We start from the raw sequence: 16,483 nt of genomic DNA, 5'->3' as shown, positions 1-16,483 counted from the left end.
ATCTCCTCCCCCAGGCACATCTCTTTGTGTTGAGCCAGGCCACTTCACACCTCATAAAGGCAGCCTGGCCAGGCTGCCAGAGGCTGGCCAATCAGAGCAAAGCAGCAAAAACACTGCAGTTGGCAACTTTTCAGGTCAAGTTTAAATCTCGTTACCTGAACAAGTTATATTAAATCCAACAACTGGAAGTTGTGGGGTTTATTATAACAATTAATTTGATACCAAATTTGAGGTATCTGTTACTTACAGGGACTTTTAAAATTAAAGTAAAGTCTCCCCATTCTAGCCTATGGAGGCCATTCACTACAATGAGAGAAAAACTAATTTGGCTGTTTCACCTCACCAGGGCTTATAAAACTATTTTTATAAGGTCCCTACTATAGTTACATGGCACCCAGCCCAAGGGGCACATAGTGCACACCTTAGGGGTGACATATGTAAAAATAAGGTAGTTTAAGACTTCGGAACCACTTTTAATCCCAAAGTCGAATTTGCATGTAACTTTATTTTAAAAGAAGCCAGCAAGGCAGGCCTTCCTTTAAAATGACACTGGGCACCTCCACACTGCAGCTATGGGGGCACCACCTATGCTGGAGTCCCTAAACCTGCATGCCCTACCATATACTAGGGACTTATGGATAGGTTAACTTAGCCAATTATAATTAGTCTAATTATAGCATTAGCATACTCATTTTATACAGAGCACAGGACCTCGGAGTGGTAGGCAGTACCCAGGGTACCGTCAGAGTCAGGAAAACACCAGAAAAAAGTAAAAAATGGGGGCAAAAAGTCAGGGAGCCTCTGCAATCAGCCCTGTTTTCCCACACTAATCTAGCACAGTGAGCTATGAACCTTCATCAAAGAGTGGCAGGCAAACTGCATGGTACAGATTAGAAAGTTATGCTATTTTTCCAGTCTTTCATTGTCCTAATGTTGCTAAAAAGTGTTTGTTAGGGTAGAAATGCATTCTTATTAGTAAAGCCAACCCCAACAATATGTTTTAAATCCTGAGTTTGTGCTTCTCTAGAAGTATATACTGCCTACCAGCATGGATGACGTGATTAATACACCTTATAGTGCTCATTGTCTAATGTAACATTGTCTATAGACTGAATTCCATATGTATGATTCTTTGTCTCCATATAATGTGGGTGTGATGTAAAGTGCACTGACTCCCTACACTGGTATGAGTAGAGCTATAAACAAATACAATACAAAAACTATTCTTTTAGTCCAATCCTACGTCACTTACAATCATAAAAAAAAGGCATTCCAAAATGTTGCTTAGTTTCAGAATGCCAGCTTGGGTTTTTATATTTGTTGTGACATCTATAGCCAAAAGGCCCCTTTAATTGCTATATATCAATCAGTACATGAAGGTGAAAAACACTGAAACTGGTTGTATGTCAGAATATCGTCACCGAAAATTGCTGTCTGACAGAAAGATTGTGTCCTAAATATCATTTACAAAAATCATTCTGATGAGCTAATATTTTTGTAACCAATGTTTAGGGCACAATATTTGTGTCAGATGATATTTTGGTTATATCATTCTGAAATTGTATTGCAATAAAATTGAGGACTGTAAACATTGACTCTATTTTTAAAACTGTTATAAATGGGCAACAAAATGACAGTGTAGCATTACTTCAATATAATTTATAATTTTATAATAATAGTAGGTCCTTTTTAAGTCAAGCTTAACAACCAAGGGTCTACCAGACCTTAAGTAATAAATAAAAAAAGAGCTTTAAGAAGCACTACTGGCTCTACTAATGTTTATCCACTGAGGACAGTATTTAATTGAGTAGACATTTTGTGTTTCTCTCCAGTACTGCAACAGTAATCCTCTGCACATGAGCCTGTAGCTTCAAGGGAGATTGACATGGAGAGGAAGGACACACAAACACTTTATCAGATCAGCCGCATTGAACCTAGTGATCGATGGGGGAATTATAGGTGTCACAACCAGATTCTCTCATATCTTGTCCCGATCCATTATCTGGTGACTCCTCCCCTAGGCTGCCATGCTCAAGCCCACCCACAGGTCTGTTGCAACTGAACGCCAATATGATGCCATGCCACTAAGCTGTTTTTCTCCTGCTCATCACTGTGTCAGACCTCCTGCCCTCTGACCTGTGTCAGTCCACTTGCCTCCTGCTGGGACTGACCTTTGTGGACGTGAAGCCTGTGCCATGCTATGTTGTGTTGGTGTGTGTAACCGTGTAAGTGTGTGGCCGTGTAGCTGCGAAACAGTGAAGTGGGTTTTGAACCAGGCAAAAAGGATGAAGTTCTTGTGCTGCAATGGTTGTTTTTTGCGGGGGGTGCTATTTTTGGCATTTTGACCCTGATGAGCCGGCCTACCTCCATATTGTCACTGCTCATTGTGTTCTGTACCGCCGTTGTTGCGCTCAATTCATCCAGGGAGCCAAGTGAGTTTAAAAGTGTGCAGCAGGGCAGTGGTAGCCAGTGGGCTCATGTGCTTGATAGGGGCTGGGTTCCAAGAAAAAATGAGCAGCCTTCCCTTGTGCCCCTTTGAGCACCTCTGAAGCCTCTATAGCCTTTGAAGCCCCTGTAATGCCATTTGAGCCTGTGGTAGACCCAGATTCAGTACTTGGTACTTGTGGATGGTTACCAAGCCTGGCAGTCTGAGGTCTCCGCTGGAAGGACTGAGCTGGAAAACTCAAGCGGTGCCAGGAATAAGGGACTGCTTTTCTGTGCTCTCATTTTTTTACCAGATTTGGGACCTGTGACCTTTGGGTGGAGGTGGTGGCAACCTGCCACTACTTGCTTCAGCTAGTGGGATTGGAGTAAGGGGTGGGGCAGCTTTGATTACCATTTGAAGTAGCATTTGAATCACATGCCCCATTTGCACTGGCACCCGCCATGCAAATGGACTTGTAAACATTTCCAGTTCTCACTACGAACCTCGGCGCTTAATTCTTAAAGAGTTCTCATATCGTTTGTGCACCTTTGCTCCCACTAACAATGGGTAATAAGAAAGCTATGGGCCCAAATCCCACAGCTTTCTCCTAAAACTACCTCAATTGACATGATGCTACAAATAGTGATGAGGGTGATTTCTTTGGAAATCGAGATTACTGAAAGGAGACTTTCCTTGGGTGAGGGCTACTTGCCTGTGGCTGCACCAAGCATGAGCAACTCCCCCCTGGTCTTTGTTTCTCCTGTTTCTCGTGTGGTACCTCTGGTGGAACCTCCAGTCTTGAATAGGGACATCGCCCCATCTGTACCCATGCCTCCAGTCACCTGCTATGTCACGTTGAACAATGGGGGATGCTCAAAGTCAACCCTGGCTACCAAGAGGCCCAGGTGGCAGGCCTAGGCCATGATCAACCAGACTAACAAACCGCTTATTGATGTTTCTGAAGATCCCTCTACCTCATCAAGAGCCTCTGACCATGTGACATTTTCCACTCCGGCATTGAAGCGTAGGAGCTAGCCCTTAATTGTGGGCTACTCACTTAATGAAGGACTGTCTCCTCACATTCAGAAATATACTGTCTACAGAGCTTTCACCAATTCTTTTCTGCCTGCATGCAATCAAACAGGGGTTAAGGGATATGAGGCAAGCCTAGTCATATAACCCTCTGGCCACCAGTCCAGCCCAAAGGGTAGGTCTGTCATCTTGTCCGTCCTTTGCAAACTGCCAGCCTATCAGACTGGCCCGTGAGTTTTGCTCTGACAGTCTGCATGACAGTGAACAACCAACAGCCTGCCACATCCTCCCCACATGCCACTCAATACAAGTCCCACAATATGACACTAGAAAGTGTGATAACCAAAAACCACAAGAGGTACTCCCGAGCAGCAGCGGCAACAAGGGCAGGCAGCAGGGAAGATTTCTCCCAGCTAGAAATCCAAAACCTGTACAAGAGGCATGCCATGATCACCTCCCAAAATCTTCCTGCCCATATGTGGAAGTACTCTCTTGGGTTCCCCATTTGCATAAAGGTCAGAGGGAGGCCTCTGGCGAGCTCACCAGTAAAGTTTTGAATTGGTTAGTTCTTCAATCAATCAATCAATCAAGTAATTTATAGAGCGCGCTACTCACCCGTCAGGGTCTCAAGGCGCTGGGGGGGGGGAACTACTGATCCATGTTTTGAGGCATTTCCTGAATGTCAGGAGGTCCTGGGTCTGGCGTAGGTGGAGCGGTAGGGAGTTCCAGTTCTTGGCGGCGATGTGAGAGAAGGGTCTTCCTCCGGCAGTGGTGCGGCGGATGCAGGGGATGGAGGCGTGGGCGAGGCTGGTGGAGTGGAGATGGCAGGTGGGAGTGTGGAAGGTGAGTCTGTTGTTGAGGTAGGCCGGGCCAGTGTTGTGAATGGCTTTGTGTGCGTGGGTGAGGAGTTTGAAGGTGATCCTCTTCGTTACGGGTAGCCAGTGTAGGTCTCTGAGGCAGGATGAGATGTGGTCACGGTGTGGGACGTCGAAGATGAGGCGGGTAGATGCGTTTTGGATTCGTTGCATTTTCATTTGGAGTTTGCCCGTGGTTCCCGCAGAGAGTGCGTTTCCGTAGTCTAGTCGACTGCTGATAAGAGCGTGGGTGACTGTTTTCCTGGTTTCAATGGGAATCCATTTGAAGATCTTGCGGAGTATGTGGAGGGTGTTGTAGAAGGAAGAGGAGATTGCAGTGACCTGCTGAGTCATGCTGAGTGCTGACTCCAGGATGAATCCTAGGTTTCGTGCTTGAGTGGTGGGTGTGGGTGCGGTTCCTAGGGATGTAGGCCACCAAGAGTCATTCCAAGCTGCGAGGTCGGTGCTGAAGATGAGGATCTCTGCTTTGTCAGTGTTTAACTTGAGGCGGCTTGGTTCCCACCAGTTGGCGATTGCATGAAGTCCATTGTGGAGGTTGTTTTTTGCGGTTGCAGGGTCTTTCGTGAGGGAGAGGATCAGCTGGGTGTCGTCTGCGTAGGATACTATGTTGATGTAGTGGGTTCATGCGATGTTGGCGAGTGGGGCCATATAGACGTTGAAGAGTGTTGGGCTGAGGGAGGATCCTTGTGGGATGCCACAGATGGTCTTTGAGGCTTCGGACAAAAAGGCGGAAGGCGGACTCTCTGGGTTCTGCCGGAGAGGACTGAAGAGATCCAGTCAAGAGCCTTGCCGCAGATCCCGGCATTGTGGAGGCTTGTGTGAAGGGTATGGTGACAAACGGTGTCGAAGGTTGCGGAGAGGTCCAGGAGGATGAGCGCTGTGGTTTCGCCTTCGTTGAGCGTGGTCCTGATGTCATCTGTAGCAGCGATGAGTGCGGTCTCAGTGCTGTGGTTCTTGCAGAATCTGGATTGGAAGGTGTTGAGCGCCTTGTTTTCTTCCAGGAAGCGAGATAGTTGGCTGTTCACAATTTTCTCGATGACCATTGTTGGGAAGGGGAGGAGGGAGATGGGCCGGTAGTTCTTGTGGTCATCTGGGTCTGCTTTGGGTTTCTTCAACAGGGCGTTGACATCGGCGTGTTTCCAGCTCTCCGGGAAGGTGGCTGTCTCGAAGGAGCTGTTTATGATGGCGCGGAGGTGGGGGGCAATTATATTGCTGGCTTTATTGAAGATATGGTGTGGGAAGGGGTCAGAGGGGGAGCCGGAGTGGATGGAGGCCATGGTGTTGACGGTGTCTTCATTGTTGACGTGGGTCCAGGTGCATAGGAGGTTGGTGTTGCTTGGTGCGTTGGGGTCGTGGGTGTCTGTGGTTGGCTGGTGGGTCTGGGGGTTGAAGCTGTTGTGGATGTTTTCGATCTTTCGATGGAGATAGGTGGCGAGGGAGCTGCAGAGCTCCTGTGATGGCGGGGGTTCGTTGGAGCAGGGTCTGGGGTTGGAGAGCTCTTTGATGATGCCGAAGAACTCTTTGCAGTTGTGAGCGTTGGTGTCTATGCGGCTTTTGTAGTAGGTTCTTTTGATGGTGCGGATCAGCTGGTGATGTTTGCGGATGGCAGTCTTGAGGGCGATGTGGTTGGATACGGTAGGTTCATGGCACCAGGTTTTCTCAATTCTTTTGCATTCCCATTTGGAGGCCGGTAGGTTGGGGTTGAACCAGCTCGCCTTGGTTCTGTAGTGGATGTCTGAGGGTTGTTTGAGTGGCACGAGGGTGTTGGCGCAGTCGTCTATCCATTGATGCAGGTTGGTGGCGGCTGTGTTGGAGTCTGGGATCCTAGGAGGTGGGGCCTGGGCGAGGGTGGAGGCCAGCTGTTCTGACAAGATTTTGCTCCAGTAGCAGTGGTGGGGTTGTGTAGGGTGGTGGTGAATGACTGGCTTCTGGAAGGAAAAATAGATACAGCGATGGTCGGACCAGTGGAGTTCAGTGGTGTGGCTGAAGGAGACGTGGCTGCTGGCTGAGAAGATGGGGTTGAGTGTGTGGCCTGCGGTGTGAGTGGGCAACGTGACAAATTGCTTAAGGCCGAGGTTGTCGAGGTTGTCGAGCAGGTTGGTGGTGTTGATATCGTTGTTGTTTTCTAAGTGAAAGTTCAGGTCGCCGAGGAGGATGTAGTCTGTTGAGGCGAGGGCTTGGGCGCTGATGATGTCGGCGATGGCGTCGCAGAAGTGAGGTCGGGGCCCGGGGGTCTGTGGACCAGCGTTCCTCTGAGGGTGGTGTTGGCGTTTACTTGAATTTTTAAATGGAGGTGCTCGGCGGGGTTGAGGGTGTTGTGGGTGCTGGTTGAGACTCTGATGGTGCTTTTGTGGACTATGGCGATTCCTCCTCCTGGTTTGTTGGTGCGGGTTCTTCTTGTGAATTTGTAGCCTTCAGGGATGGCTATGGCTATGTCTGGTTCCGAGTTCATCCAGGTTTCGGTGAGGAAAGCAACGTCAGGTGATGATGAGGTCAGTAGGTCCCAGAGTTCGATTGCGTGTTTGTGGAAGGAGCGGGTGTTGAGGAGAATGCAGCTGTGGTGGTTGTCGCTGGGTCTGTTGCTGTGCTTGGTAGTTAGGGTGCAGGTGAAGCTGCAGGCTCTGCGGGAGAAGGGTCCCTTGGTGTGCTTCGGAGTGGACTGGAAGCAGACGGAGGAGCGTACTGGATTGAGGGCATGGAGGTCACTGGCTGTGTAGTGGTGTCTGGTGGTGCGGGGCCCAGTGGGCCAGGGGGACTGGCGCTGGGTGCGGTCCAGGCATGGACGGGCGCAGGTGGGCTTGCTCTGGCGCGCCTCTGGCGTGCCAGCAGTGCTCCCGCTGCACACGGCCCCCATTAAGAAGGAGAGGTGGGAGGGAGGAGCAGCTGGGAGGCGGGAGGGAAGAGCAAATGGGGGCGCGAGGTGGGCGGGCCGCTAGGACACAGCGGCGGAAGGCAGAAACGGCTCAGGAGAGCCGAAAACGGAGCACAAGGTGCACAGGGCACAAAGGGGCAAAAAATGGCACAGAAGAGGTACAAGCAAGAATAAAAGGCACAATAAAGTAAAAAGCACAGAAAATAAGGCACAATACTAGGAACACTTACCAGAGCAGCCCACTAGACACCAGGGATGAGGCGCAGGTGGGTGCCTGCGGGTGGTGGAGGGCCTCGAACACGCAACAGAAGCGTGGGCGGGGTGAAGGACATGGGCACAACTTGGTGGAGCTGCGCGCGTGGGGAGCAAGCTCTAGACCCTAAAAGCAGGTCAGAGGTTCTTCATAGGGACTTCCATCTCTATCAAGCAAGCAATGTCTTCTAGATCGTAGAGTGGGATGATTAGGCTCAGGACAGGTGGATCATCCCAGGGACTGTCTTTCAGTTAACTTTAGGTCACCCTACTTGGTGGAGAGACTGCTTTTAGGTCACCTTAGTCAGAGGGTGGTTCATTCAACATTGAACTGCTGCCGTTAGGAAAATTCAACAAACCACACCTCCTCAGTAGATCAGGTGGCCCTGTTCAACCCCACACCACTTATGCATTTAGCTAGGGCCACTACCCCAACAATCCTGTTGGTGTAGGGGGTGTATTTGGCTTTCCCGTCTCCAATCACTTCCACACCTTGGCAGGAGTTGACTGACAAACTTTCTCCCCGGCCCGATCTAACAGATGCCCTGTCAATCATTCATGGAGGAGGTGGGGGATGTAGATAAGATATGGAGTTGGATATTACCAGGGCACAGGTAGTGTCAACATCTACCTGGGGCTTGGGCCCCCTAACCCACTTTCAACTGGGCTGCAGGTCAATTAAGGCTACAGGAATGCCTCTCCTCAAACATATTCTGTGTCAATGGGGAGCACTACCTTGACAACCCTGCAACAGATTGTTTCTCAAATACAAGGGTAACTAATCATCCTGATCCCACAGTCTAGAATTTACAAGACCAACAGACACCAGCGTCTTATGATAATGAGCGGGTCTCCTATACCATGGCATTACCCCAACCCAACTATCCTGTGGTTAGGGGCTAGAGACCTTGGCACATTTCCTCAAATTATACATAATCCAGCTATCCTGCACCCCCATTAAAATTGCTCTCCTGGAACACTGCTGGGCTTACTTCCAAACTAGACTCCCCCAATTGGGCACAGTTAATCAACACCATTGACCTTTGTCTTTTCCAGGAGAGCTGGTGTATTAAGCCAGTACATTAAATGGGTTATACCAACTATAGCAAAGCTGCTACAACCATGGACAAGGGCAGGCCTTTAGGGAGAGTTGTCAACCTGGGTCAGTACAGTGGTCATCTGTAAGGTGGAGGAAATTCCAATCACCACTCCTTATGTTTTCTGTGTTTCCCTGACATTTCCTCATGTTACCTTTTATATTTCCAATCTATATCTCAAGGCCGGGGCACACAATTGAAATTCACCAATTTTAGAATCACTAAACACACATATGGCCTCTGCCCCAGTTGGTGCCTGGAAAATTATGGGAGGGGACTTTATTTGTCAATTCGAACCATTAGACAGTAATATTTAGGTAGTCACCCAGGAAGAAAATAAAACCTAGTGCATACCCCCGCTGACCATCTCCCCTATCAAAAGTTGGTACCCCCTGGCATTACAAATTAACACCTTTATCATGAATCAGGGCTTGCATGAAGCCAGTGGTAGAACTACCGCTGATTAGGAGGGTAAGCATACTTTCAACCACACCGCCCCAAAGTACCAGTCTCATTGATTATAACTTGGTGGATGTGAGGGTCTGGTCACATCTTGTGGATATGGTGGTATTGATAAGGAAGGATAGTAATCACAATGCCTTAGTTTTCAATGTAGTGTTCCCCTCCTGTGGGGGGGCCTTGGACCTCTAAAAGAAACTAGGGAAAACTTCACCACCATCCATAGTATCATGATCGAGGGGCTTAAGAAGCTCTTTTATGTTGAAACCAAAAGGGCTGCTGAGAGGAATATCTCCTTCTTGGTACAACTAAACTTGTAAGAGTGCCAGACTAGCCCTGATGCTTGCAACATGAGGAGTGCAATAAATAACCAGTGGGTGACTTAACAATAAAGCTATCAACCAAGCAAAAAGGGAGTGGGAGGTTGAGAAGTGGGAAGGCCTGTTGGAAGCAGCACAACAATGCGACCAGCATGTCTTCTGGAACATTGTCTGTACCAGCTCCCAAGAGGTTTATTGCCCAATTGAAACCTCTGTTCCAGCAGTGGAATGGTTCACCCACTTCCCTAGCCTTTACTCTACAATTGTAGTAAATAATATCCATATGACTGATTTTAGCAGTGTCAATACTGGTACCAGAGCAGTAGAGAGAGAGAGAATGGGAGGAGACCCCCTTTATTATAACCCAGGAGGTGAGATCAGCGATTCTTAAGATCATTGCCAACAAAACTCCAGGCCCTGACAAAATCCCTGGTGACTTGTTTCCAAGCAAAGTTGACGCATGGAGTTCATAATTGTCGCTTCTTTTCAATGCCATCTTAAAGGGGGCACCCATTCCTCCAACTTGACAGAGGCAGAAATGATTCCAAGATACAAAAAGGGCCCCCATACACTGCCTTCCAACTACAGACCAATAAGCCAGCTAGACGGCTTGCAAAAGTTGTTTAGCAGAATTCTTTTGGAAAGGGTTCAAGACTGGATTGCTTCAGAAGACATTCTCACTCCTTCACAGACACGCTTTTGGGCTTGCACTGTGGACCAGTCCTTCTGCCTCCAACTCTCTTCTTTAGGAAACTGTGACCCCCGGGTTTGGCTGGCTATATATATAGAGTATTTGTGGACCTCCGATTGGCTTTCCACCAGGTCCCCAGACCTCTGCTCTGGCAAGTGCTGTCAGACATGGGTGTCACCACTTTTCTTTTGGTCATAATAATAAGGCTGCATGTACACAACTATGCACAGGTGAGATGTGGCTTACTGGGTGAGATGACAGAGATATTACCAGTCACTAGAGGGTTAGGTAGGGTTGTATCCTTGCCCCCACTCTTTTGGCCCTTTATGGCAACGGGCTAGTAGCTTATCTGACCCAACGTAAGGGCAATATCCCAAGCCTGGCAAGCACAAGGGTTTGCGCCCTCTCTCTCACACTCTGCTACTTTTTAAGTCCCCTATAGGGTTGCAGACGATCTTGGATAGTTTTGACATCTTTTGTAGTAGGCGGTGGTATGAAATAAATGTGGCAAAAACAAAATATATGGTTTTAAATCCCTGCTGTTCTGCCAGATCCAATCCTAGCCTCAAAGGTGCGCCCCTGGAGCGAGTACACACCTTTGAGTATTTTGAGCTGATTCTTAAAGAGCAGCTCTACTGGCGTAACCACATCGCCAGGTGTAGGCTGAAATTAGAGCAACATAACAGGGGGTTGGTCAAATGCAATGTAGATCCCAATTTCATCCAATTCTACCAGTGTTACAAATTTACAAACAGCACGCTCAAGGTGCTGTCCTTTATGGTGTAGAGCTGTGGAACCACAAGGAATCTGTGGCGTTAACAATAGCGGAAAATTGTTTTTTGTGCAAAATGTTAAACCTCACCATTAGCACCCCTTTTCTCCCCCTTAAACTTGATACGGGGATGAGGTTAATTTCCGAAGGTATAGGCATCAGATCAAGCCTTTATTGTATACGGATTGGGCCACACTTGAGCTTCTTTCCTATCACCAGGGGTTGGAAGAGATCCTGGGCCTTTCTGGCTCCAGCAATATACTGTGGATCAAGTATGTCAGAGAAACCCACATAAAGTCAGTCAATGGGATACTGTGGAATGAGCCGTCATCAGCCCCTTCTATTAGTAAGATAACCATCAAGGGGAACTTTGGCCAGTATAGACAAAGCCTATTGCAGGCACAAACCTCCTTTGGGCCTCTGACCAATGCCTTCCTCTTAGTGAAGGATGCCTTCTGGGAAGAGCAGTTTCAGGACAAGATCGAACCTGCAGCTTCCCGGAAACTCTACCTTCAATTCCCCTATGGGACATTACATCTTTCTTTTTTTACCCATAGGTGGGATCGGACAGGCAATCCAGCCAGGTGGGCTTGCCCCTCTTGTGGGCATATCAAGGAAACAGAGGAGCATGCCCTGTTCTTCTGCCCAGCCTATTCGAAAAGGAAGAAGAAGGTGGTTAGTCCAGCTGTGCTGGAATTTGGGAGTTAGGAAATACACTGAGGCACTCTGACTACTGAAATATGGCATGAGGCAAAATGTTGTCTTGATGATGTCTGCAATCAATGATGAGGATTAGCCAAACTATGGGGGTCATTCTGACCCTGGCGGTCTATGACCGCCAGGGTCGCGGATGACGGAAGCACCGCCAACAGGCTGGCAGTGCTTCATGGCCCATTCTGCTTCCGCGGTCAGAAAACCGGGGGTGGCGGTTTCCCGCCGGTTTTCCCCCGGCTGGCCAAAAGCGCCGCCATGGGGATTCTGACCCCCTTCCCGCCAGCCTGTTTCTGGTGGTTTTCACCGCATGGGCAGTGCAGGGGCCCCCTAACAGGGCCCCAGCCTGCTTTTCACTGTCTGCCTAGCAGACAGTGAAATACGCGACTGGTGCAACTGCACCCGTCGCACACCTGCAACACCGCCGGCTCCATTCGGAGCCGGCTTCAGTGTTGCAGGCCGCCTTCCCGCTGGGCCGGCGGGCGCTAACAATGTTAGCGCCCGCCAGCCCAGCGGGAAGGTCGGAATGGCCCCAGCGGTCTTTCGACCGCGGAGCGGCCATATGGCGGTTCCCGCCAGGCGGGCGGCGACCGCCGCCCGCCGGGGTCAGAATGACCCCCTATGTGTCTATTAAATACTGCCTCTGTTTCTCAAGAGGCTGGGTGTCCCAACTGATCCTGCCCTTAAGGTAGCACTTGCACTTTATCACCCTTGGCAATAATGTCAACATATTTATGTTTTTGTATGTTTTAATGTGACTCAAAAAAGGATCGGCTGTACCGAATAAATAAAAAAAATTAACACCTTTATTGATGGTAACCATTCGTTTGAATTATATAGTAGTACCTGCACATTACTGCGGAAGAAGGGAAAAACAAAAAAGCGTCACAAAGGGAGAAAGTAGAAAGCTGCAAGAGTGAGCTGAAGGGGCAGGGAGTGGCTTTACGTGGATTGAAGAGGCCCAAGATAGCTTCAGGATTACACCGCCTCAGCAGTATTCCGTGTTCCCACATTTAATTGCAGCAGCCGCATTTTTAAGAGGAGAGCTTTGGGCACTGGCACGTTTTTATTTAAAAATTAAGTTCTGGTTTTACCCTGTATGTCTGTTATATGTTAGTTTGTGGCTCTCAGACGAAATAAAGGTTATGATGATGATGATGGTGTTTCTAATGAAAAAGAGTGCTTCATGCCTTGTGAGAAACTTTGAACTCCGGGCAGCAAGACTGAGTTGTTTATGGTGACTAGCCAATGATCAAGGCTTATAGACTCGATCTATTTTTTTCAAACGTTATGACTAAGACCTTAGGCCTGATGTATTTTCTGTCAAAGTAAATATATAAAGCCAAAGGGCATTTAAGGGTGGGTTACAACATAGTTTAAAAACTCGTAAACATTTTATTAACATGGAATCTCATATATTACCTTTGTGCACAATGGTTTTCATGTTGGGTACCTCCTCTGACAAACCCTGGGGCAACGCGATTTAGCCAATGATAATTCCTGTGCTAAATAATAATATATGATATACAAAACTTTAATGTTGGTGTAACGTTTGCATGTGTGTTTGTGTGTCTCTATGTCTGTCTGTGGGTATTTGTGTGTACATATTCCTTCTGATAAAGATAGAGACTGAGTGAGGTAAATCTGAGACTGCTTGGTTAAAACTAAACAATACAAAACAAGCTATAGAAATGCAGATAAGAAGCCACTCTAGAAAATAAAGTGGCTGATTCACAAAAGCATTTTGGGGCATATTTATACTCCGTTTGCGCCGAATTAGCGTCGTTTTTTTCGACGCAAAACTAACGCCATATTTATACTTTGGCGCTAAACGCGTCTAGCGCCAAAGTATGAGTAAAGAGCGTCATTTTTTAGCGTGAACGCCTTCCTTGCGTTAATGAGATGCAAGGTAGGCGTTCCCGTCCAAAAAAATGACTGCGCCGCAAATGCGTCGTATTTATACTCCCGGGCAAAAATCACGCCCGGGAGTTGGCGGGGCAGAAAACCCCGCATTTGCGCCACTTTTTAACGCCTGGGTCAGGGCAGGCGTTAAGGGACCTGTGGGCTCAAAATGAGCCCACAGCTGCCCTCCCATGCCCCCAGGGACCCCCCCTGCCACCCTTGCCCACCCCAGGAGGACACCCAAGGATGGAGGGACCCACCCCAGGGACATTCAGGTAAGTTCAGGTAAATATAAATTTTTATTTTTTTATTATTTTTTTTGGCATGGGGGGGCCTGATTTGTGCCCCCCTACATGCCACAATGCCCAATGACCATGCCCAGGGGACAGAAGTCCCCTGGGCATGGCCATTGGGCAAGGGGGCATGACTCCTGTCTTTACTAAGACAGGAGTCATGTAAATGGCGTCTGGGCGTCGTTTAAAATGGCGCAAATCGGGTTAAGACGATTTTTTTGCGTCAACCTGACTTGCGCCATTTTTAAGACGCCCTAACGTCATTTTTCCCTACGCCGGCGCTGCCTGGTGTACGTGGTTTTTTTCCACGCACACCAGGCAGCGCCGGTCTGCTTGCGCCGGCTAACGCCATTCAATAAATACGGCGCCCGCATGGCGCTTCAGAATGGCGTTAGCCGGCGCCAAAATCTTTGACGCTAAACTGCGTTAGCGCAGTTTAGCGTCAAAAAGTATAAATACGGGCCTTTATGAGCACAGGAAGTAATACTACAGGAGGACTCCTCTTCGTACTTTTATATTCCTTTGTGACTCCATCCCTAAAACGTCCCTCTCCCTATTAATAAAATTGCAAAGAGTGCCCATTTATTTTTATTTGTACTTATTGTATATGACTATTCCTTAATTATTTCAATGTTAGATGTTTTGGGTCCAGTTTACAAAGAGATGGCAAAGGAGTTAAAAGAGTGCTACAGGAGTACTACTCCATGTATGCCAAAATGCCTTTTGATCCATACCATGTGTTTTTTTCTTATAGTGAAAAAAAGAAGGGCAATCAAATTTAGAGGAATGTGGGGACACCTGAACACTCCCTCTTTAACCAGCTCTCCAATAATAATTCATGGTCAAACTATGTTTAAGGGATCTTACCTGTCACAGTTTGGAACTCCTGGCATCTGAAGCAGCACTGCCCAGGCTCCAGCAGCCAATCCTCCCTGGGACAATCCAATGTAGGGCAGGGAGCAAAAAAACATTCCACTTCACCGTTCTCATAGGGGACACAATAAAGAAATAATCATAAATAATGATCCTGTGATGGAATAGTTACCAACATCAACCTCTCCCACTGATTTTCAAGCCTGATGCCTCTATAAGGACGAGATTGAATTTGAAAAATACATTACATACCCGAAACGTGTGGAAATATTTCCTGCAGAGGCTGCACTTGCAGAATGAAAAACAAGCCTCAACATTTAGAAACGTGTTACCCACCTTCAAAATCATGTTGCAGCTTGACTCACAGTTTCACACGGTGTGCAAACTTCCTCCATGCTTCCTTATAGCTCACACATGGTTCTCAAATTGAAGAATGCGCTTATCAGACCACATTCCCGAATTGCACACCCCACATACTTGGCAACAATCTGTGGCCGAAAGAGAGAAGATTTTTCGAATTTCCAAAGCATTTTTTAACATGGTGGTGACTTGGCTGGAAATTAAATCACATGACATTTGCCCCATCAATGACGTCATAGAAAAAATACTGAAATGGAGTCTAGATAATAGGAATGATGACGTGCTTTCTTAGCCAAATGAGATCATGAGAAACGAATAAACTGAGATAAGAATGGTTTTGAGCATTGGAACCACCTCACTGACTCATCATCTGTTCTTAAGAAAACGGAACAGTGTAGTGATTTCAGTTCCTATTGGCAGTTGGTGACTGTTACAAAAGATAAAGGCATGAAATACACACCTCGAAATATGGCTTTTCACTTCAGTTGTTCAAAGATGTTCGTAAAGGACCACAGCACCTGAAGGCAGTCATAAAATATCACATTTCATGGGGTGCAAAGCTAGGTGACAGTTCGAGATTCACCTGCCCCAGGAAAAGTTTAAGAAAATAGGGCATTTCTAGCACAGGAGTCCCTAAAAGTGCCTCAAAAGCTAGAGGTGAAAAGTTTACTACTGTGACAAGTAAAGAGATTTACATTTCAATATATCGCCATTGCATACCATGGATGTCTACAATTTTCCAAGTGTTGTCGTCATTACGGTGGGTAAGGTCCACTTTATCCTCCTATTCACACGTTGAATATGCCAAGAACTATCAGTGCTATAACAAGGCCAGTAGCATACCAGGTTTGGGCACCATAATATGCCTAAAGCTCACAACACACCAAACAACTTTACTATTGTGTGATAGCTAACCGTTCCTTTTTTATTTTATTTTTTTTAAAGAAAGGGAACCGCACGGAGACAGATCACCACATTTAAAAACATAATCCCGTTAAAAGTGACAAGTAGGTCTAGCTAAGATTCCAGTACATAAACCCGCACCTGTCCTAGGTCATGTCATAACTCTTATAAAAAAATATCCATTATCTATGTCCACTGCAAGATGTAGAGAGCCACCAGGACTCTCCTTTGATTTGTATTCAGTTCCGCGTGGCCGGATGGCACACGGAACCGAGGTTATGTAATAAAGCACAGGGCTGCGCTGACGCAGTTTTCCCTGAACTCATGACCGAGTGCACGTTTATTCATTATCGTCGGGCCTTAGGTGTGGCCCTCCGACATGTTACAGTGTCGACGAGCGGGATACTGACAACCCTGCGTCGCAGCCAGGTTCAGAGGAAGCTGACGAACAGCCCTGTCACTGGAAACCAACCAGACAAGTACAGCGACAGTACGCCCTGCTGAGAAGGCAAGAAGCGCGCCGTGTCCTGATCCGTGAGGCGCGCCCCGCCTCCCTGCCGATGGGGGGGCCCGCGGAGAGAGAGACTCGCTCTAGTCTCTCCGCGGGTCTTTTCGGGATAACAGGAAGTGGCGCAGGTGCGCCAGG

At 47.7% G+C, this 16,483-nt stretch overlaps 1 protein-coding gene across 2 annotated transcripts in view; it reads right to left on the bottom strand.

Annotated features, from left to right (window-relative positions):
• VWCE (von Willebrand factor C and EGF domains) overlaps positions 1 to 16,483 on the bottom strand; it is a 424,528-nt gene that overhangs the window by 72,446 nt on the left and 335,599 nt on the right. For both annotated transcript variants that reach the window (XM_069223762.1, XM_069223763.1), the window contains one exon: positions 14,569 to 14,686. In XM_069223762.1, the coding sequence (XP_069079863.1) occupies positions 14,569 to 14,686 (118 nt within the window). The remainder of the gene's footprint in view (positions 1 to 14,568; positions 14,687 to 16,483) is intronic.

This window comes from Pleurodeles waltl, chromosome 3_1 (genome assembly GCF_031143425.1).
Source record: "Pleurodeles waltl isolate 20211129_DDA chromosome 3_1, aPleWal1.hap1.20221129, whole genome shotgun sequence".
Lineage (NCBI taxonomy): Eukaryota > Metazoa > Chordata > Amphibia > Caudata > Salamandridae > Pleurodeles > Pleurodeles waltl.
The sequence above is the reverse complement of the archived record's forward strand: the minus strand, read 5'-3'. Positions and strand labels throughout refer to the sequence as shown.